Below are 22,278 nucleotides of genomic sequence, written 5' to 3' on the forward strand. Positions count from 1 at the left end.
TATTTAACAAATTATATTTAACAATATTTAAACATTATTGCATAATGTTGCATAACAAAATAACATACAATTATTTTGTAAATTTCATTTACCAAAGTTCTTATATATTTTTTCCAGTCTCCTGTTGGTTGTTATGCTACTGATAAAATATTTTTGAATGTGATTCTAGCAAAAAATATTTCCAATAATATTATATAAAATATGTATTTGTATCCCAGATAAGCACCCTATATTACTGTTTAAATTGGTTAATCCTTCCGTCCATTCAAATATTCATTTTCTGCCGCTCATCCAGGCCCTAGGGTTTCACAATAATTAGATAATCGGGAATCGTTGGGAGGGAGTGACAAAAATGTGCTATAAATGTCAATAAACGAATGGACTTCATAAATAATTCCATGTCCTTCATACTCTTGTCAGCATGACTATGAAACATGTATTTATGTATATATTCTGTGTGGTTTTAAAAGGGTCTTTAGTACTCGTTGAAACCCTGAAAGTCGTATAAAATGTCAACACTCAATGAAAGATCCTCTCATGTACGTAAGTACGACACTTTCCAGAACCGCCGAAAACTCAAAGTCCCACAAAGAATCTGTCTCTCTGCGCAGACTCAGTGGCACAGAATACTTGCCCCATTCCCTCCTCCCAACTTTAATGCTAGCTAAGATGGTGGTTTGAGCGTAAATTGTCTCCACAATACCAAGGAAAGAAAGGGGCAAAAACATCTTTATAGCCTTTTAATTACAACAGACCAACACACCTACGGTTTCTTAGGTGACCGTTTATAGAAATTTTGACATTTCAGACACATTGGCTCGCAGTCTCCGCCCAATCTGGTGTGACTCCCTTGGAGTGGAATCTAAGCTAAATACGGACAGGGTAAGTGACGCTAACGTTAGCCAGGCTGCTAGCTGGACTAGCCAACTTCCCTTCTCCCTCAGTGTGAAAAGGATAGTTGTGTCTGTTACGACTTCACAGACTGATACAAGAGATTCCCCAAGCTTACCTGAGCACTGCCCAGGTTGTCTTATTGCCGTGAGTGCAATGTCAGTTGTTTACGGTGCCAACAACCTGCTTCTAGCTCAGCGTTAGCTTGCGTAGGCCGCGCCGTACGTTTTCATGATAATGTAGCATGCTAGCGGTTAGCACGAAGCAAGCTGTCAGTTAATATGTAGGAGAACGCGTAACGTTATGTCATGCGTTTTTTTTTAAAGTTTAACATCAGTGTCCAGTCAGTATTAACCTCCGTATGCTTTTGTTTTGTGATTAAACTTCCAGTTACCCCTAGATTCTGGCTCTTAGTCAGACCGGCTTCTTTTACCCAATTTACGGCTAATGTTAGCCTAGCCTAACGTTAGTCAAATAACATCTGTCATAATGTACGGTCCACAAGACAGATCAGCTAAAGTTACCCGCCTGGCTAACTAGGTATTCTGGCTTGACACACGACATTTCGAATCGGTCGGTATCTGCAAATGAAGCTGTGACTCTCTTTTACATGCGAATTTATGAGCAATGTACTGCCGGGTATGAGAAATGTTGGCATTTCCCTGTTATCGTTTAGGTCAGCTCTATAGTGTGGGCTTTTATCAGCCTTGGTTTGATGGCAGCGGGGCTGTCACGTCGAAAACCAGGCTGGGGTTTAACTGCTGTCAACAGACGGGTCATTCGTAAATAAACGCAGTGTTTCTGAATATCCCTTTAACGTCCATCATAAAGTCCTGTCAACCCCTGATAGATACCACAACATCCGCATCATTGGGGATTTTAGCTTATGTTTTAGGATGCACACTCATTTTCAGTTTCCTAGCTAAGACAGAGGCAGTCTAATTAAGCAGCAATGCAATAAATCGTACCCTCTTCAAGGTTATAATGTTCTTAGTTAGGTTAGGTTATGATTTTAGTTGTAACTGTCTTAGGGAGACAGTCACAAACTTAAAATAGCTTTTGTTGTACAACCGACAGCGCAAAACTCAAAGATTCAATTTACTATCATAGGGAACCAAGAAAACTACCACATTCACAGAGCTGGAAGTTTATTTTTTACTCTTTTGTGTTAAAATTACCTAGACAATGATTTTATCACCGAAACATTTGTTATTAGAGCTGAAATGATTATTCATCTAATCTAGTCCATTGACAAAAAACTGTCAGCAATTTTTCTGATAAGTGATTAATCATTTCAGTCATTTTTCAAGCAAAAATAGTGAAACATGCCAAACATTATGAGGTTTCAGCATCTCAGATTTGAAGATTTGCTTCCCTCCTGTCTTTCTAAACTGAATATTTTTGGGTTTTTTCACTTGTGGTCAAACAAAAGGAGACATTTAAAGATGTCCCCTCGGGCTTCACAGTTTTTTTTATCATTCCACAGGCTAACTGATTAATCAGTTTATTGTGAAAATAACTATTAGTTGCAGTCCTACTTGCAGGTAAATTTTCTGACAATCAACTAATCATTTCAGTTCCAATTATATACTATTTAATCTACCCTTGATGGTGTAAATGGAGTAGACAGAACATTTGAAATGCAATGAAACTCAACACCACCAGAAACTGCAGCCTCTAAAAGCTGAATAAACACCTCTCTGAAAAGTTTAACACTGAATATTATATCTGCCGTTTAAAGTAAGATGTTCTGCACTAGACTGCAGTAGTTTTAGCTAGGTGTGCCTAATAAACAAGCAACTGAGTGTAGTGTTTCTTCTGCTGCTGACTAGGTAAAACTCTGCATGTAAGATATTTATATAAATATATTTCGGTATGTGTTCAGTATGATTTTGTGAACTTGATGGTCATAAACTCAGCTGCAGGTGCTGTGCCATCCTGTCATTCAACATATGAGGGGACAACATCTTCAATTAGTAGAAAGAATTTGTTTAGTTGACATTATTTTCACTCATGCAATGATGGAGCTCTCACACTCGGCCTCTTTTCTTTGTTTTTTTTTTTAGCCTTGTGCTCTGTGACCAGCCTCAACACACACCCTTGCCGCGTCATAGGATGTCCCACAGCCCTGAAATGAAGGACGACCCCATGGAGTGCCCTCTGTGCATGGAGCCGCTGGAGATTGATGACGTCAACTTCTTCCCCTGCACCTGTGGCTACCAGATCTGCCGCTTCTGTTGGCATCGTATCCGCACAGACGAGAACGGCCTCTGCCCCGCCTGCAGAAAGGTGAGGAAATGATGAGACATGCGCGATAACAGAGAAAGTCATCACAAGTTACGACTGATTTGTGTGTTGTGACAGCAGAGAGGATGTCTTTAGCAAAGCAGATGTAATGATGTTGAGTACCCAAATGCTAGTACAGGGATGAAATTAACTATTCCCCTGCTCAAAGTGAATGATTTGTTTAAACGTAAGTTCATCATCAATTAAAATCTATAACCTCAGCAGTTAGGCTAGTGATGCCTATTGAACCACCACACTGACAGCTTAAGACGTCAGTTACCCACTATTCTTCACAAGGCCACATCATTTAGACAAGTAGGGCTTTTTTTTTCCCCAAACGATGGACAAAAAATTCTTTGTTTTATCTCTGTGTAGCCGTACCCAGAGGACCCGGCTGTGTACAAGCCTCTGTCACAGGAGGAGATCCAAAGGATAAAGAATGAAAAGAAGCAGAAACAGAATGAGAAGAAGCAAAAGGTGACAGAAAACCGCAAGCATCTGGCCAGTGTCAGAGTTGTCCAGAGAAATCTGGTGTTTGTGGTGGGGCTTTCACAGCGACTCGCCGACCCGGAGGTGAGTACAGAATCACTGAGGAAAGTTTGTGTTGAATATTATGTATTTAAGAGCTCACAGTGCACCAAAACTCTGTGGTAACAACTTCTTTTTTTTGTATTGTGCCCACAGGTCCTAAAACGACCAGAATATTTTGGGAGGTTTGGGAAAATCCATAAAGTGGTCATCAACAATAGCACATCTTATGCAGGTTCACAGGTGAGAGGTCAAATAAAATTGACAGGATGCTCTCGCAATTAATAGGTTTATAAACATTAATAGAGGTTAATCAATACATTTTTTAAATAGAAGAACAATTTGTCTGAGACCAAGCAAAAATGTCAAACATTGTGTTGTTTCCAGTTTTATAGATATTTTTTCCCAAGATGTGCTTCTTTATTACATTGGGTTTTTATATGTTATTTTCTAAGTTAACCTTTTTAGACCTTCTTGTACAGTCTTTTGTTATAATTAATAATAACATTTTATAGATTAAATTATTGAATGGTGTTAACTGATTAAACATGTAAAGCCCTAGAGAGACAGAAGCAGACAACATAGCTGTTTTCCTTGTGTGTTTACTTTAATTTCGTGTTTTTCCAGGGGCCTAGTGCTAGTGCTTATGTCACTTACATCCGCTCTGAAGATGCTCTGAGAGCAATACAGTGTGTGAACAATGTGGTTGTTGATGGCAGAACACTTAAGGTGAGAGGTTAAACACAATTCTCATCAGTTTTACTTTTATTTTCACTGCCAATCTTGTTTATGGCTCTTAGTAGTAGTTTGTTTTTAATTTGCATAAAAACTATGTGATCACTTTGCTCTGTATTCTCTTCCTGTTTGTAAGATTTTTTAATTATTAATAAACAGTGTAGTGTAAAATATGATTAAATTAGGTCACTGAAAGAAAAATCCTTAACTTTTTTTTTCGTCACAGGCTTCTTTAGGCACAACAAAGTACTGCAGTTACTTCCTTAAAAGTATGCAGTGTCCCAAACCTGATTGTATGTATCTTCATGAGCTGGGGGATGAAGCAGCTAGCTTTACTAAAGAGGAGATGCAGGTAAAGTCTGAGAATGAATCTTTACTCTGTCCCATGTGAATTGTTAATGTTTGAAAAGGCAGTTGTGTCATGTTTTTGTCATTTGTTTTTAGGCGGGAAAACATCAAGAGTATGAGCAGAAACTCCTCCAAGACCTCTATAAAATTAACCCTAGCTTTCTACAACCTCCAGCATGTGGTACAGAGAAGTCAAAGAGTAAATCCAACTCCACACAGAGGTTGTTATTTATTTCTTCTATTTTCTTCCTCTAATTACATCCACAGTACATGATTATGGTGCTGAGCTTAATTCTTCTCCTGCTTTGTATCAGAACCAACAGTAGCAATGGTAAAGATGGGTGGCCGACGCTGTCGGGGCATAACAAACTGGCCAATGGGCTTTCAGAGGACCGCAAGTCCCCTCCGCTGCTAGACTATCTAGACCAAGAAGTTATAACTTCAGAAGGGCTAGATACAGAGCTGGGTCCTGGTCAGCGCACTGCTCTGTCCCCTTTCTCCTCTAACTGTGACAGTAACAGGTAACATGGACAACTTCTCTGTAATGGGGCCATATACTCAAGAAAAAGTATTGTATTTATCTTGCTTGAGCGTTTTCTGTTTATGTATCTAATTTTGTCTTTTCTGTTCGCAGTCCCAGTGACAAACCTCCAGAATCAATTGGTATAGTGAATGGGGAAACTTTACAACAGGTAAATCAACCTTACCTCTTGTTATTTCTGTTACATCTAAATGACCGGGAATCTGGTCTGAGAAGGACCACCTCACTAGCATTTGTTCCTCTCTCTTTTTCTAGATGCCCACCAGTGACTCCCCTTCCCCTCCCCCGGGTTTAACTAAGCCCAGCTTGGTGGTGCCCATCAGTGTGTCGGACCTCACAGCCCGTTCGCCCTTCGAGGGTGCGGCAGCTGAGTCCCAGTCGCTCTTTTCAGACAACAGTAACTTCAGACATCCTAACCCTCTCCCTGCTGGCCTGCCCCCCTTCCCCAGCTCCCCTCGCGGCAGCTCAGACTGGCCCATGACCCCTGAACCACAGAGCCTCTTCACATCAGGTACAGTGGAAAATTGATTAAAATGATTCTTGTATCTTAAATGCCTGAGTGTTGCCACAAAGTGGCAGCACCAAGTTTCTATTGTCTAGTTTTCATATGATGGTTTGACCTGCAGCTGCTTTATTCTGACTATTTGTTTTCATAATATTGTGGCTATTAGCATTGCAGACTGTAATATTGACTATAATGGTGGCATCTTATTGATTTTTGCATTTTCTGCATTTTCTTACAGCCATTGTTAACTGCCCTTGATAATAAAACTAGCAAAATGCTTAAGAGGGCTGTTTGTCAGGGACTTAAGTCCATTTTTTTTTTTTTACGGGAAATTAGCTATAATTCATTAGTCATTACTGAATGACACATCTCTGGCTTTGCTGTAGTGCTCAGAAATATGTGTTAGTTTTAAATAACATTTTAAAAGGTCTTCTGTATGACGACATTTATCTTCTAAATAAAATGTCTGAGAGACAGTTTGAAGGATTTAGCCTGTTACCAGACACCACCTTTTGAACAAGGCTGAAAATAATGGACCCAGGGTAACTCTTTAAATTTTATAACCAGCAAGTCAAAATAAAGAGTATAAGAGATACTGAACCAAAGTTAGAGAGGCACAAAGGGTAGAAATGTAAGAACGTTTGCTTCATCAATTTTTTTTTTTTTTTTACATAAAAAGCGACTATAAGACCTGCAGTAGCAGCTTTTCTGTGTAAAACACTTTGGAGCTGAATTCTGTGTCAACAACTGCCGTGATATGAGGAGACTAAAATGCTTTGCACAAATAGAGGCAGGAGACTTAAAGCTTTCAAACAATGTATGGTTTGTCAAGGTTGAGTAAAGAGTGAGTTTAGTACAGACCAAAACACACCTGAAGTAGCGCATTCCAGGGATGGTCTATTTCAAAAAACTAAGAGAGGTCACAGATGTAGCTCTGCTTCAGCCAATCAACAGACAGCTCCAGTAACTTATCTGTCTCTTTTTCTCGTAGACACAATACCAGTGTCTTCTTCCACAGACTGGCAGGCAGCCTTTGGCTTTGGCTCGTCCAGCAAACAGCAGGACGACGACCTGGGCTTCGATCCTTTCGACGTCACCCGCAAGGCTTTGGCCGACCTGATAGAGAAGGAGTTGTCGGTGCAGGATCAGAGTCCCTTGTCCCCAGGGCCCCTCCCCCAGGGGAGCAATCATGGTCCCAGCCTGCCACCCCCCAACCCAAGCGCCGCATCTCACCACTTCCCCAGTGGCCTGCCACGCCTCCCCCAGCTCCACCACAGAGCCATCTACAGCTCCTTCAGTTTCCCCGGCAGTCAGAACAGCCAGGCCAGTCAGCAGCAGCCAGCCGCCAGACACCCCTGGATGGGCGTCCCCACACGAAATAACCTCACACACTTGAACCACTCAGCCAGTGCTGCCTCACACAGTAACTTCCTGGACCTGAATCTGCCCCCTCAGCATAACACAGGGCTGGGAGGGATCCCCATCTCAGGTACCAGACACCTGGGTCACTGTGTCGCCTTTCTATGTCCTGTTAAAACAGAGATCAGATGTCTTACATAATGATGTTGTTGAATTTCACAAAGTATGCACACTGCCACGCAACATTGCGATACTTGTTTTGATTAACTTTTATTGACCTTACAGAGGAAACAAAAACACTGGTAGATGCAGTTCTGCAGTCAACCACTAGTCTGTGATCAAAACACCTGAGGAGCTGACACATGTTTTCTTGTCCTCTCCTGCAGAAAACAGTGGCTCTATAGACGGCTTAAATGTGAAAGAGTGGCAGGACGGCCTCAGAGCTCTCCTGCCCAACATCAATATCAACTTCGGGGGTCTCCCAAACTCCTCTTCCTCTTCATCCTCCTCATCCTCCAACAGTGTTAATCACATTGGGGGGCCAGCGGGGCCAGCAGGCATCTCACACAGCCTGAGCTGGGACGGCACAGCCAGTTGGATGGACCCTGCTATCATCACAGGTAGAAATTCTAACTCAGTTCATTAGTATATCAACGGAAAATTAATAATAACAAATTTGATGTTCATTTAATTGTTCAAGTCATTTATTAAGTAAATATTCTAGCTGATGTTGTTCTAGCTTCAGTTTCATGTCATTGAATTTAGGGATGAATCAAACTATTTTGACGCACTTATGTTTCTACTAGAACTCGGGGTATTCTAAGGTGGACACATTCCACACATGCGTGCTAGAAAACATGTTGGGATCCTCCTGCAAACAAGAAGAACAACTCCTTTATTTGCTGTATTTGGCTGAACAACATGAAAAAGTAAAAAAAAAAAGAAAAGAAAAAGAAAAAAAAAAAGACAAACATTTTGCGTGACTGCCGAACAAGAACAGGACCAAGCATGGGAAATAAACAGCGCATACATACGGTGCATAAAACGAGCGTGCCGTGCACTTGTCCGTCGGCACTCGCAGTGTGGGCAGCCTGCGTGGACTCAAATTTTGGATGGCACGCAGATGTCAGCACAGGGTCCATGCAAACCTTGTGAGGAATTTTCATCATGCGGACATGGAAGCCATGAATTGGCCTTAAGTCTCAGCGTCATTTATGTGACAAAGGTGTCGGCTTAATTGGAACCTGATAGAGGATAACTTTTTTTTTTAATACTCCTTGTTGCAATTGATAATTCTGCAGTTTCTACAATTAGTGCAACTGTAATTTAAGCAACAGCTAATGTCACTCACAATTACAAAGTTAGCTAGGACTGCAACTAACCATTAATTTCATTATGGATGAAGGCATCACTCATTTTGTCAATTCATTGTTTTGTCTACTGAATATCAGATATCAGACCAAAGATATTAGATATATAGCGAAGAAGTTGCAAATCCTCACATTCATGAAGCTGTAAACAATTAATTAGTTTGGCCACTACTCATAAGCCTCTCAATATTTGTATATACCGCAGTGTGTTAAGAGTGTATATGTTGAGATGTCTCTCCACTGTATTTTTGTCATCACTTATCTGTGCTCTGACTATCCTCTCTCACCCCCCCCCCCCCCCCCCCCAGGCATCCCGGCCTCGGCAGGCAGCAGTTTAGACTGTCTCCAGGACGACAATCCACCACACTGGCTCAAGTCCCTCCAGGCACTCACAGAGATGGACGGCCCGGCCAGTTCAGCGGTGCCCCCTCCCCAGCCCCTCCACAGCAGCCTCCTCGACGCCCACCTCCCCCTCCACCACAGAGCCGCCAGCTGGGCTCCTTACCTGCCCCCTCCCACAGCCAACCCCGCCAGCCAGTTCCACTCTCCTCCCCCAGGCTTCCAGACCGCCTTCAGACCCCCCGGACAGCCCGCCACAGAGCTGCTACAGAGTGCCGCTGTGGACCGCCACTGAACACAGACTACAGCAGACACCCATCCATTCCCCCACTACCACTTTATACCCACTCATCCTGTATCCTGCTCCCCCCTCCCCCCCAATGCAATACACACCAATCTGCAGAGTATGAAAAATTATTAACAAAGTAACAAACATGCTTTCTTCTTTTTCTCTTCCTCCTTCCTTTTTGTCTACTCCGAAGGCCTATTTGTTTTTGTTTTTGTTTGTGGCACACGAGTTATCAGTACCCTTTGTCTGCTACCATCACCACTCCTTAGACCTAGTTCTGGGTGTAACATGGGGATTCATTGTGTAGCTTGCTGTTTATGGAGAGCACAAGAAACAGTAAAGCATTGAGCGCTCAGTGGTGGCACGAGAGTTCACAAACTCCACAAACTGGCGATGAAACAAATTAGCTGAAGTGAGGTCTTTTTTAAAAGTAACTAATGAGTAAGCATGAACAACATTTGTGTTTTTTGAAAGTTGAAGTCGCGATTAGTTTTTGAGGAATGAAGCAAGCTGTGAATCTGCTCTTTGAAGCTTTGCCCCAAAGACCCTCATTCTACCCACTTAAACAGGAGACTGTGAAACGGTTAACTCTTACAGCTGAGTTGTGAATAAGAGGAGGTGAGAGAGAGAAAGAAAATGGGATGGCACTTAGCTTTTTTGAGAGTGGTTTTTAAGGAAAAAAATGCGAAAAAAAAAAAAAAGGAAAAAAAAGCAGCTGAGATTTGGTGAGTAGAGAGTGAATGCAGATGACACAGGGGAGTTGAGGGCACAGGCTATGCATGGGCTCCCTGTTAGGTAGGGACACAAATGGTCTGCTTGAGAGGCCACTTGGCCCACATTCCCTTTAGTGGAGGGCTCCCACTGGCCCCGTCCTGCTGGAGGGAATATTTTGCTGAACCTCTGTATCAGAGGATAGAGCACTACCTAACCGTGGGGAGCCAGAGCTTTGGGAGATCGTGGCACACATCCTGAGCACTAGGGTTAGACTCTTACTCAAAGTGCCACTGTGTGGTACCTACAGTAGCTAGCCCTAACATGGACAGCCACCAAGTAGACAGGACAATGACTAGATGGATGAGGAAATGTCAAAAATACTAATGAGGGTAGCAAAAGGGTTAACAGGTCCCCTTGTTTGACCCATGAGGGCTTAAACGAGGCCTTAAAATGGACAGATGAGAGAAAGGGGCTCAAGTGATTGGAAGGGGAGTCTAGCGTCAACGATTGCTGAAAAATATGCAATATTGTATTTGACTTCGGCAACTGTATGTGAGTGTGTGTCACAAAGGAAGGTGCTGCAAGACAATACCAAGTACTGTAGTAGTGATTTAAGGAGCTCTCCGCCTTTAGGATTTGAGATTGACCTCTCCGACCACCGCCTTTTTTCTTTTTGAAGTCTTAATTCTGATCCGTGTTTGCTCTGTCTCTCTCTTTCTCTCTCTCTTATCACCCCCACCCCCCTCCTGCTGTTCTCTATTTAACAGTATTCACAGAAATGAACAAACTCATCCAGGAGAAACCAACACAGAGTCATACAATGGGTTTTAACATGATGTTGCGAGGAAGAAAAAAAAACAAATTGAGGCGCTTAAAAGGAAGTGAACTGTCCTCTGCAGGTCTGGAAAAATGAACCTTAAATAAAACTGAAGTCAGAGCTGGTGTTTGTCTGCTGTTGTGTTCTCACCATCCTGACTCAAACATGTGCACGTATGAATATTTAAATGTGAAAGTACTCACCACCATACTATATATCAGTCCAATCTTAAAAACTCACTATGAATCACTCTTGTTTGTTATTCCAATGTCTTCCACTAGGGGGCAGATCAATTTCTGTCAGTGATGAAGCTCTGCAGTCAAACTTGAGTCGAGTGAAAACACTCAAGGTTACACACAATGACATTCAGACACTACAGTTTTTCGGGTACACCATGTTTTTCCCTCCTAAATAGCTATTTCAACAAATCTTATGTTATCAGGTCCATTCAGTCATTAGATGCAAAGTTGGTGCAGAGCAGAAGGAGGTGATCTCTCATTTCTCAGTGCCATAGCAGCATGTGTGCATATCACAGTCCTTCAGTTTGCAGCTCTGCACTCTTGCTGGCCAATGCAGCAGTACGATACCTGCAGCAGAGAATGTTTTTGTGTCCTGTAGGACTTATGACAGACTCAGGGAGGAGCACAGTCTCCACTCATACAGTGGCTTCAGCATTCCTGCAGTTAGATATCTGAATCAGGTGCCTTGATATATTTATTTCTATAGCTTCCTGAATCCACGCTGACATGGTACACATGATTTGAATCCCAGAATTGGTCCTGGTGCGGACTGCAACTGAAGATTATTTTCATTAACAATAAAACATTTAGTCCACCTCTGTCAAAACTGTGACAGCTGCACCCCACTGCTACAGCTTCCATAATTTGTGGGCTTTGGGGGATGTAAACAGAAAGAAAAATATGTTGGGTTTCTATTCCCCTTATTTTACAGTTTCAATAAACAAACCAAAGCACTATAGAATACTGAATAAAAACACAAAGAAATAGAGATAAATTAAGGGTGAACAGTCTATTACTATCGAAATGTTAATGTAGACAAAATCATTTTTTTAAATTGTTAAGGACAGACAAAGTTTTTAAAGGGTTTTTGTTTTTGGAAAATTCCATAGTTTTGGATAAACTTTTTAAGAAAATATAGGTTTGCCAGCAGAAAATTAACATCTGTGGCTCAAAGAAAGGACAAAATGTGGAGACCACACATGATTCTTTAAAGTAAAATAAATTAAGCATGAAGTCAGTTCACCAGTTACGGGTGTAGTGTGTGAACATGTACAAGCATAAGAAAACCAAAACTAAATCAACCAAACCAAGTAACCTCACAGAAGAGGAGTGACCGCTCCGGCACAGCAGCAGTCAGCCATCACTCCTCATGAGCCCCTCCCAGACCCCAACACCCCGGAAACTGCTCCTGAGGCCTGGGGACCATCACAATGTGATACTGTGCAAATACAATAACAAATCACAAATACATTTATGAGAAGAATGTTATGGTAATAGAAACAAACAAAACCGGCAAAATATTGTGGTGTGAGAAATAAATACAAAGTAAAGGTGCAGTGTTTCAGACGGAGCTTCACAACATGATCACCGGAGCTAACAGTTAGCTTAGCTCCGTTAGCTGTAGGTTATGAGCTACAAGTTGAAACCTGTTGTTAAACTCCTATTTGTTGGCATTTTGGAAAAATGGCACCATTAAAAAGTAAGCCGAATTAGCTACTACACATTTCTGTTTGCAGTGTGCCCATGGGTGTACAGACAACTGTCACTGAACTAATGTGATACTGAAGAAACATTTTAAAAACCTGGTGTTTCTCAGTCCGGTTCCGCTGGTTTTTACGAAGCGTCTTTTTCTCTGATTTCTAAGCGACTCTCTGGATGTTTATTCGTGATGGAAGATGGTGGCATCTTCGGGAAGTGTAAGTCACACTGTACCTCAAAGCATGTGTGTCATGTCTGTGTGTGTAGATCTGACTGAGTTATATCTCAGAGAATTAGTACACATTTTGACTCAAGTTGCGTTCAAGTCTCACATCTGTTCTTGTAATGCTTATAATGCTTCATTTTGGTTTATTTTTGCAGACTTACTATGCATTTCTGTTCAGGAGCGTTTAAACTGCACTTACTTTACACGCATGGTATCCTTTTATTTTTACAAATCTAAACTAATGTATCATTTTGTAAAATTGACATAATCGCTTAAAATATTAGAGAAAAGCTCAGGTTGTAAAAATATTAGTTTAGTCTTCATACATATAATTACAACAGAAATAATTAAAACTAATACTGTCTCTTTTTATGTGTATAGTCATTTTATCATATCACATCTCTGGCTCTTTCAATAACAGTATGTATGCCTGAAAACATGAATAATTGAAAGCTCCACATCAAGTTTCTCAGCTCAGGCTCCAGAGGGCTAAATGACTGAAAGATTATCAGATTATCAAAATAATTGACATTTTTCATTTTTCTGTCGACCGACTAATGGATTGTTAATCATTTCAGCTCTACTCCTGGGGTAACTGGACATGTAGTTGAAGCAGACACCATCCAATTCAGCTGCGGGGGCTGTTGACGCCCCCCCCCCTCCCAGTTCAAGGTGCTGAGGAGGCATCGGCAGAGGAAGGTGAGCTTGTGTGTGTGAATAATGCAGGCAGGCAGCAGATTCAGGGGCTGTGACAATGAGTCAGCAGCAGCACAGAAGGGGGGAGCTCTGCTGAGAGTGTTCCCGGACCGACACACACACACACACACACACTCATGCAGACACTGCACTGAAACATAATGGAGGTATCTTTGTGATGATGCATGCCTGACACATTCAAGAATAGCATCTGTTTATTTTCTACTGCTACAGAAAATAACTCCAGTGTTTGGCTTCTTTCTGCTCCTGCGGGGAAAAAGACTGGCACTGAATTTGCCCAAAAAGCGAGCCGGACTTTGAATCATTAAGTGCTTTGTGACAGACAGCATTGTCAATGATTAGTTTATGGATTTGCCTGCTTTGCTGAACCTGCATATTCATGTTCATTTCATCAAGGGCATATAGGAAGACTGGGGAGTGAGCATGAATGATGAAGCAAAAGAGATGAGAGGTCATTCATAGAGAGGAATCACGTTTTAGTGATAAAGCCCCGGGTATAACAGTATACAGTACATTTTTCTTATTTGATTTGAAAGTGTCATTGTCACTCCAGTGTCACTGAAGTATGCTGAGTGTTTGCAAATAAATGTCTACAAACAGCATTAAGCTATGGTCAGGTGTTACATCAGGACTGGCAGAAAAAGCCCTGAATTTTCACTCTTCCACAGAGCTGTTCTCTGCAGGGGTTCAGTCTGTTAAAGTGCTGAAATCTCGCTTTCCTTGAGGACTGCAGCTACAGCAAGAGGGCATGTGGAGAGGGCACAGTAGCTGCAGTGGCTGTAGCAGGCTGTGTGTACTCAGTGGCCTGGATGGATTATGAGACAACATCCCCAGACACCCAGACCGCAGCTGTGTTGTTTGTCGTCGTTTTGTGTCTCTTCCAGTGACATTTTGCAGGTGAACCAGGACTCTCAGATGCTGCTGTTGCACTTGAGAGAGAGGCAGAGAGAGGCTGCCTTAAGCCTGTCAGCACACACATTATACTTTAAACTGCAATATACTATGTAAAATATTATAAGAAACCATCAAACAAAGTCTGAGATGAAGGTTACAATAGGGATCGTACAAAAATTCTTAGGCTTTGGGTGAAAACAGCAGGAAAATATTAACATTCTGGACCCCTCTCCTCTTCCCTTAGAAAAAACTGCATTACGGCAGTGTGAGTATCTCCATCAGTGAATTTAATTAATTTGATAGGACCTGACCTTGTGTGCCTCTCTTAAACCCTGTTTTATGTTTGTTTGTAAAAGACAGAATAACTGTTGATGGACTTTTCTTTTTTTTTTTTACGTTATGGACTTGTTATGTTTATTGGTTTTTAAGATATTTGTCGTTAAGATATGAGGTTTTTCAGATATGGAGATAAGGAGCAGATCCACAGAGTTTAAATGTTTGTTTTTTTCTTTTACAGTACATCTCACAAGGGAAGGTTGAATAAAAAATATACTGTAAGTCAAGAATGTGAAAAAAATAACCTCTGATGCTCTCTCAAAGAAAAAGTCACAAAAATACATAACCCTGGGGTGCACCGGTAGCTCACCTGGCAGGCTGTGGACCATTTTTTACTGCGGCAGCTCCCTGACCCCGTGGGCCCCTGAGGTTGTGATCAATAGTAGTAGTGTTGAGTAAACTATCAATGCTACGATGATAACTTACACAAATTGAATTATGTAAATTTAAATAACAGCTGGAAAATGGAGGTGTTCTAAAACTTTTGACCGGTGGTCCGTACATATATGTACTGTGTATGCATATATATAGTGGGGTCCAAAAGTCTAAAGCCACTTTCCCATTCAAGTGAATGGGAAAGTGGTCTCAGACTTTTTCCTGGCCCTGGTCTGGCTGCCTGCATGGCAAACCTGCAGGGACTGCTCTCAGCAGAAAGCACTCTCTCCATTTGTCAGCCTTTGACAAGCTCTCTCACCAGTGCAGCTGCCTGCACTGCAAAAAATTACAGTTTTGACAAGTTATTTAGTCTCATATTGAGCAAATAAAACTAGATCTAAAACAATTTGTCAGTTAATCATTTAGTTAGATGGAAAAAAAATTATCCGCAACTTTTGTCATTGTTGTTTTTTGTAGCCAAAACTGCAATCATTCCTAGTTCCAGCTTCCACAATGTGAGAATTTGCAAGTTTTCTCCATTTTGTTTAGTTGCAAACTGAATATCTTGAGGTTCTAATTGTTATAAAACCATAATTGCACTTCTCATTCTCAGGGCTTAGCATTCATTTCTTGATGCAAGTGGAAATTTAGTGAAACAAGAAAATGAGAAATAAGGAAAAAGGCATGACAGTTTAAGTTAAGTGACACTCAAAATGGATCAACTTATTTGACCTTTTTTATCTCTTTAAGATGTCGTATTCAGAAGAGACTCAGCAAAAGACTGAATCACAGAATGAGGTGGATATTTTTTGCAGTGTGCACAACTCTCAGCTGACCCACACAAGCCTTTACTGTAAATTCCACCAGCAGTCCAGTTAATGTGTCCTGGCCAGGAAAACTGACATGCTCCTCCATCATCGTACAATAGGTAATGGCCCTGCTGTATGGGGTCTTTATGTCGTGCAACATGGACAGTGGTTTATGTCCAACAATGTCTCTGTGTCCTCTCCTGCAACCTCAGGGAAAAGACTCATCCCGTGCCTGTTTTCTTTTCCTCTCTTGGATTTTTCAAAGACATGACGGCCGTTCATGAGTCATCAGTATTTAACCTGAACATCTAAACCTTTATATACCACAGTAAGGTATAAGGTATAAGCTCCCTTATTCAAACATTTTCCAACAGAAGTTTAAGAACTGATACCCAATCAAATGAGAAGTGTTTTGGAAGAGAGACCTTAGATTGAAGCTGAATTAACCTACTACGAGGCAAAAATTTGCTGCTGGGTCCCTATTGACAATTTTGCTATTGCTGCATAGCCAGTGTTAGCATTAACAGCTGTTTACATACCAGTCTAGAAGAAATGTCGTGAGTTCACCATCAAACTTCATCCCTTTTTTCTGTCTCCAGCGGTGGAAAGCAACCCTCGTTTCTATCGCCTCTTTTCTTCTATAGAAGTTAGCATGCTAAGCAGCTAGCCCCGGCTGGTCTTCTTACTTTCGCTGCAGCCTCCGGTCTGCACTGAAGACGCACTGCTGCTCAGAGGATCTGTTATGACCTCTTGTCTTATGAAGACAACAATGGCTGAAACACACGTCAAGCAGCAGTCACCACAACCCACTCCCAGCGAAACCGCGTTCGGCCATAGAGAAAACTGACAAATAGCCCCTTTAAAGTCTCAAACTAGATTTTGAGACACAGTCCCTCTGCAAGACAGGCGTCATATAAGGGAGGAATGAGGACGTGTCACAGTCGTGGTTTTAAGGAGGCGGGTTGTTAATTAGTGTTAATTGTCTCTTTGGAAAGAGCCAGGCTAGCTGCTTCCCCCTCTTTTCAGTCTTTGTGCTAAGCTAAGCTAACTGGCTGCTGGTTCCGGCTTCACGTTTGTCTTACAGACATAACAGTGGTGTGAATCTTATCATTAAAACTCTCGGGAAGAACGTAAATAATTGTAAATCCCGAAATGTCGAACTACTCCCTAAAGAGATGACAGCTTTCCCCATCGGTGACCCTGAAGATGTCAACTGCCAAACACCCTTCCCAGCATTACAGTGACCTTTGGTGGCGGATCAGGCTCCAGTCAGCACAGGCAAGCAATGCTCAGGTTGTGTGTGTCCCAGCAGAGCCCTCGTGCTTCATGGTGATATCCTTTTGTGGTTTTGTATTTGCCAGCCTCCTTGAGTGATGTAATTGAATGGGGAAGGTCATCACCGGGTTCGTTGACGTTAAGTTTTGGATTTTCTGCCCCAGACAAGCATGCTGACACTGCACACTGAGCAGGAGGAGCATGTAAACTGAGACCCACGTTGCCTGATACCACAAGGACGTGTCCAGACTGGGAGCCTTGACAACACGTCCTACCACGAATAGATGGACAGATAGAAAGAAAATCTTCATATTAACCAGTAGTTAAGTGTCATAATCAGTGTTTAAATCTTAAAGTGACTCAGCAAATCTGCATTTAAGATGAGATATTTCTGCTTCATTAGCCATGGTTATGGTTAACATTTCTTTCTAGAAATTAGGTTAGAAAAAGTTGGGGTCTTCTTACACTCGAGGACTAGACAAGTATGTGTTCATAATATCACATATTCTTTTTGAGTAGCCTTAATGTTACTACGCTAGCAAGTGTTTTCAAGTCCATGAAAAGTGAGTCTTGTTTTTTCAGTCCAGTTTAACCTGCAGAGTGTGGGACTGCAACTGATAGACAAGATACACTGATGTGGGTTTTGCTTATTACCGTATTTCATGTTGTACTGACACGCAAGAAAAATCCAATTTTAGATTTAAGATTAATGGTATCCCAGGGATTTTCATTTTTCTATCCTCAAGAAATCTTTTTCTCAAAAACAGATATGGAAAACAGGCAGTCACTAGTATACTAGCACGCTGATGTTAGCATTTGTCGAGCTGCTGTCGTATCTGTTGCGCTGTTTCTTTTCATGGCTGGGAGGATGAATGGATGAACTGATCACTGTATAGATTGATTGCTTTATGGGTACATGGAGGGATCATGGACAAACAGACATATTGATCTTTGTTTATAGTCAATGTACTCCATCATGCATTATTCCTTGAACATGGTGTGATGGTAGACATTACATTACAGGATGAGTGAGCGTGTCTGCGTCAATGGAAATTGAATGAACTGGTACATAAAAAGATCCGTGGTTAATTCATGATGAACTCATCCCTTCTAATCCTGCCTCCACCACCTTCACTGGATTGCATCGTCTTTTCTGTATCACTACAGCGACGTAGGGCTGTCAGTGGCCCCGAGGTAAAGAGGTACATTTAACCGGCCTGGGTTTCACAGAGACCATTTGTGGACTTCCACAAGGATGAGGAAATTATGGACGTGCCCTTAATTATTAAACAAGTGTGTCAGCAGCCCGGCCTGATGGAGGTAATGCAAAGAGGAAGTGGGCCAGAGAGAGGGCCTCGGGGATCGAGGGGGATAAGAGATGAACTGGTGGGCTTGGACCTGGGGGTGGGGTGGTGTTAGGCCCAAGGGCTTTGGCTCAAGCATGGGAGATCCAATAATGCTGTGGAAGCTATTTTGCACATTGTTAACATTCTGAACCTACATGAGGCTGTTAGAGGTTGACTGCTGTGCACAGGCATCTCAGTGATTTGGTTTTACACGGTGATAAAGCAGAGGACACTTGCGATTTGATACACAGTAATCACATGATACTGTGCATGCACAGCTGATTGGGCCACAATCAAAAGGCCCTCGAGAAACTTTTTGGATGACGTCAACAGGAATGGCATGGCGTTTTTGTACAAGGGATATGGGATGAGTGTATGTCTTCAAAGAAATCGATCAAGTGAGCCAGAGGCCTGACTCAGGCAAATCGGCCATCCTTTGTGTGTGTGTGTGTGTGTGTGTGTGAGAGACAGAGAGTGTGAGAGAAACAGAATGGAAGACAGCACATGTAGCCACAGTACATTTACACCCAGGCATAGCTGTAAGCTCTCACTCCTTGATAAGAACACATTTGCCTAACACTTGATGGTCGACTTTTCATTCGGGGCGACGTGTTCAGGCGGTTGTAAGAAACTGAAGAACGTGGAAGGAGGCATTAAGCTTTTGGAGGCCTATTGCACCACTGACCGACAGCACCTCAATTAGTCCAACACACTGAGCAGGGATTACCTGGACAGTGGCTTAAACCACAGTTTCAATTACATGTTTCTCATTTGCATGTTTAGGCTGAAGCCTGGGTGTAAGTGCTAATCAGAGACTTCCTGTCAACATCCACCAGTCAGTGTAAAAAGTCCAGTGAGCACCAAAGACTGAAACTAACAATGAATTAATTCAACGAATAAGTGGTGATAGTGTGTATTCCTCCACCTTTGATAGAGTGGTTTTTGCATATAAAATGCATTTATTATGATTATGCATCTATGAAATTAAGAGAGGTGGTCCTTTGCACTCCCTTCTCTGAAGCTTTTTCAAACATTTTTTTTCATTCTTTAACCTTTGGATGGTTCAGAGTTACAGGATATGGATGTTGTTGTAATGTTCTGTGTATGGCAAAAATGTATGATGATAATGCTACAGTGATGTTGGATCAGTCCAAAATCAACATGTATTAAATATGCTATCATCTGTGACAAGGAAAAGTGTTACATTCTCACATTTGAGAAGCTGCAATCATCAAATGTCAAATTTTACTGCTGAATAAGGGAAAAAAATAATTAAAAAAATTATAAAGTTTGATGCTGAATTCACAATGTTTCTTCTAAACTATTGAATAAACAGCTGTTGATGCTAACACTAGCTATATAGCAATAACAAAACTTACAAATAGCTCCTTTTTTAAAATAAAAAAAAATACCTAAAATGTTTAAATCAGTCCACTAAAGTGTCACTGTAACGCGACTGTCCACTAAATGATTCATCGACTAAATCTTTGCAGCTCTGGTTGTAATGCTTATTAATAAACCCGATGACGGTCAAGCACACAGGAACAATGTAAATGAATAAATATAGCAGCAGTAAGGGTGACAGTGTTTAATCATCTTTCACCACCATTACACTGGGTGACAGGTTCCTCCATTATAATAAACACAGACACTGTAGTTTATTTTGACTCAGTCTCACATACACTGTCCTGCTGTAAATATTCACTACATCACAGAATGTGTGTAAACTAATGGCTGAAAACAGTTCCTGACAAATACACTGTTTGCTATGACATTCGTTTGAGTGGGATTGTCTAAAACTACAGCTGTCGGCTGTTTTAGGAGACTGTTCAGTCTTTTATAATAATGAAACTATATATTTGTGACTCGTTTTTAAAGATTTATGTCTTCAGTAGGAACCGATGACCAACAACCTTTTGGTTTTTGGTGTTTTTGTTGAATTTGTTGACAATAACACTAAGTAAGTTAGATATGTTTTAATTATTTCATTACATTTACGCTTGTTAAACTCATCTATAAATGCCTAAATACACAGACATGTAAGGTGCTTAGTGAGCTGGTGGTTCCTCTCAGGGTTTCTGGCTCAGTAGCACATAAATCCTCATTTGGACATACGTCTTTTTCTGTTCAGGAATCGACGTGTGGAACTCTTTACCCACTCTAGACTCAAACTAAAGCAGTTTTTGCAGAGAGATCAATCATGTAGTCATTAAGGATCCTATGCTTGTTGTTTTATGGTATTTTATTGTGTCATTGTTTGCATCTTGTGCTTTATTTCTCATTGAGTTTTGTGTGAAGGTCCATCTAGAGAGGGGCATTGCAAACCAGCTTAGGCTATACAGGCTGCAGTATGAGGTATTGTTTTATGCTATGTACTTGTCACTATAACTTTTATATAATAAACAAATGGTCATGGATGACATGGAAAACATCAATATAAGCATGCAGTCTGTTATCTGACAGCCATGGTTGGACCTTTAAATCCTGTGTATGTGTCCACATGTAGATAAATGATAGATAAGTAACAACAACAGAGAGAAAACTGATAAAAGCAGGTATGAGCTCTTCTACTACGACTGAGCTCCACTCCTGTACGACGCTCTGTGCTTATTACAGGCCAGTGGAGCTTCACAGCACTCAGGAGAGGGAGAGAGGGAGAGACAAAGATGGACACAGGGAGAGAGAGTGGGACCAGCGCCAGCTCACCCCACCCTTACTGCTGCTGCCTGCAGAGTGAGGAGTGCTGCATTTCCTGAGGGCAATGCAGAGGACGAGGAAGAGGAGTCTCACTTCTGTTAAGGTCACCGTACAGCAAACACAGAGAGAGCCTGCGGCAGACAGAGAAACTGAGAGGGACAGAGACACATAGAGAGACAGATGGACAGATAGATAGAGACAGATGACTTGCACCATTCGCCATGATGCCTCTGTTGTGAAATGTTCAGCTTCATGTCATCGGAGGACAGAATCATTTTCACACCACAAAAATTATAGCCACTAATTTTAGTGTTATTACTTGATTTTCATTTGACTGCTCTATGATTGGATGTTTGTCTGTCGGCTGTTTTAAGGTTACTGCCCTTGACAGTTGCATATATTTAATATTAAAAGACCTATTCATTATGGAGTTTCATCTGACATGCTTTCAAAATCACATTCTTGGAAACAAGATGCCTCAGAGTATGTTTAAGACGATTATGATTTAAGTAAACGGGCGTCAAAAACGTAACCTTTTACAATACACTTTCGCACCTGGGGGACGGTTTGGCCTTGGTAGCTCCACTTCAGGTGTGTTTTGGTCTGTACCGGACTCAGTCTTCACTCAGCCATGACTAATTACACATTGTTTGAAAGCTCCAAGTCTCCTGGTTCTATCTGTGCAATGCATTTCAGGGTCCTATAGCACTTCAACAGCACTGGACACAGAGTTTTTTAAGATTTGTGGCTATGGCTCCAAAATGTTTTCCACATTAAAGCTGCTACTACAGGCCCTACAGTCCCCTTTTTATTCCAAATGAAATAGGTGAGGCAAATAGCCTCTCTAACTTTGGTTCAGTATCTCTTATTCTCATTACTTTTGCCTTGGTTTTAAATTTAAAGAGTTACCTTTTAAAAGAGATCAGCTAAGATTAGCTAATAGTCTCAAATCTACTCTGAAGAGATCAACTCTCAACTTAAAAATTTGTTGATTAGTTGAGCAACAGAAAATATATATATATATTTTTTTTAATTTTAGGTATATTTTTCAAACAAAATTACCAAACATCCCCCTTAATTGTCTCAGCCTTTCAAATGTGCGGATTTGCAGCTTTTCTTTGGCTTATGTGATAGTAAACTTCACCTTGTCACCTTGGGCTTTA

General features: G+C 41.4%; 1 protein-coding gene and 2 long non-coding RNA genes across 3 annotated transcripts; 2 read left to right on the forward strand and 1 right to left on the reverse strand.

Annotated features, from left to right (window-relative positions):
* Positions 1-635: 635 nt before the first annotated feature.
* On the forward strand, positions 636-10,842 carry cnot4a (CCR4-NOT transcription complex, subunit 4a). The gene is made up of 13 exons (XM_071494246.1): positions 636-882; positions 2,958-3,180; positions 3,553-3,750; positions 3,862-3,948; positions 4,333-4,434; positions 4,667-4,792; positions 4,885-5,009; positions 5,103-5,309; positions 5,423-5,480; positions 5,585-5,840; positions 6,826-7,323; positions 7,580-7,813; positions 8,872-10,842. Exons 2-13 carry the CDS (start codon positions 3,007-3,009, stop codon positions 9,195-9,197), a joined length of 2,391 nt encoding a protein of 796 aa, XP_071350347.1. The 5' UTR covers positions 636-882; positions 2,958-3,006; the 3' UTR covers positions 9,198-10,842.
* Positions 7,672-12,788, reverse strand: LOC139630785 (uncharacterized). The gene is made up of 3 exons (XR_011693222.1): positions 12,545-12,788; positions 12,063-12,180; positions 7,672-7,801 (listed from the first exon to the last, which is right to left on the reverse strand). It is a non-coding gene; the product is annotated as an uncharacterized lncRNA (long non-coding RNA).
* LOC139630791 (uncharacterized) lies at positions 12,189-21,997 on the forward strand. Its single transcript, XR_011693224.1, has 3 exons — positions 12,189-12,658; positions 13,245-13,365; positions 21,035-21,997. It is a non-coding gene; the product is annotated as an uncharacterized lncRNA (long non-coding RNA).
* Positions 21,998-22,278: the final 281 nt, after the last annotated feature.

This window comes from Trachinotus anak, unplaced genomic scaffold (genome assembly GCF_046630095.1).
Source record: "Trachinotus anak isolate AG129_WGS33_773 ecotype Australia unplaced genomic scaffold, CSIRO_AGI_Tana_v1 ptg000002l, whole genome shotgun sequence".
NCBI classification, from domain to species: domain Eukaryota; kingdom Metazoa; phylum Chordata; class Actinopteri; order Carangiformes; family Carangidae; genus Trachinotus; species Trachinotus anak.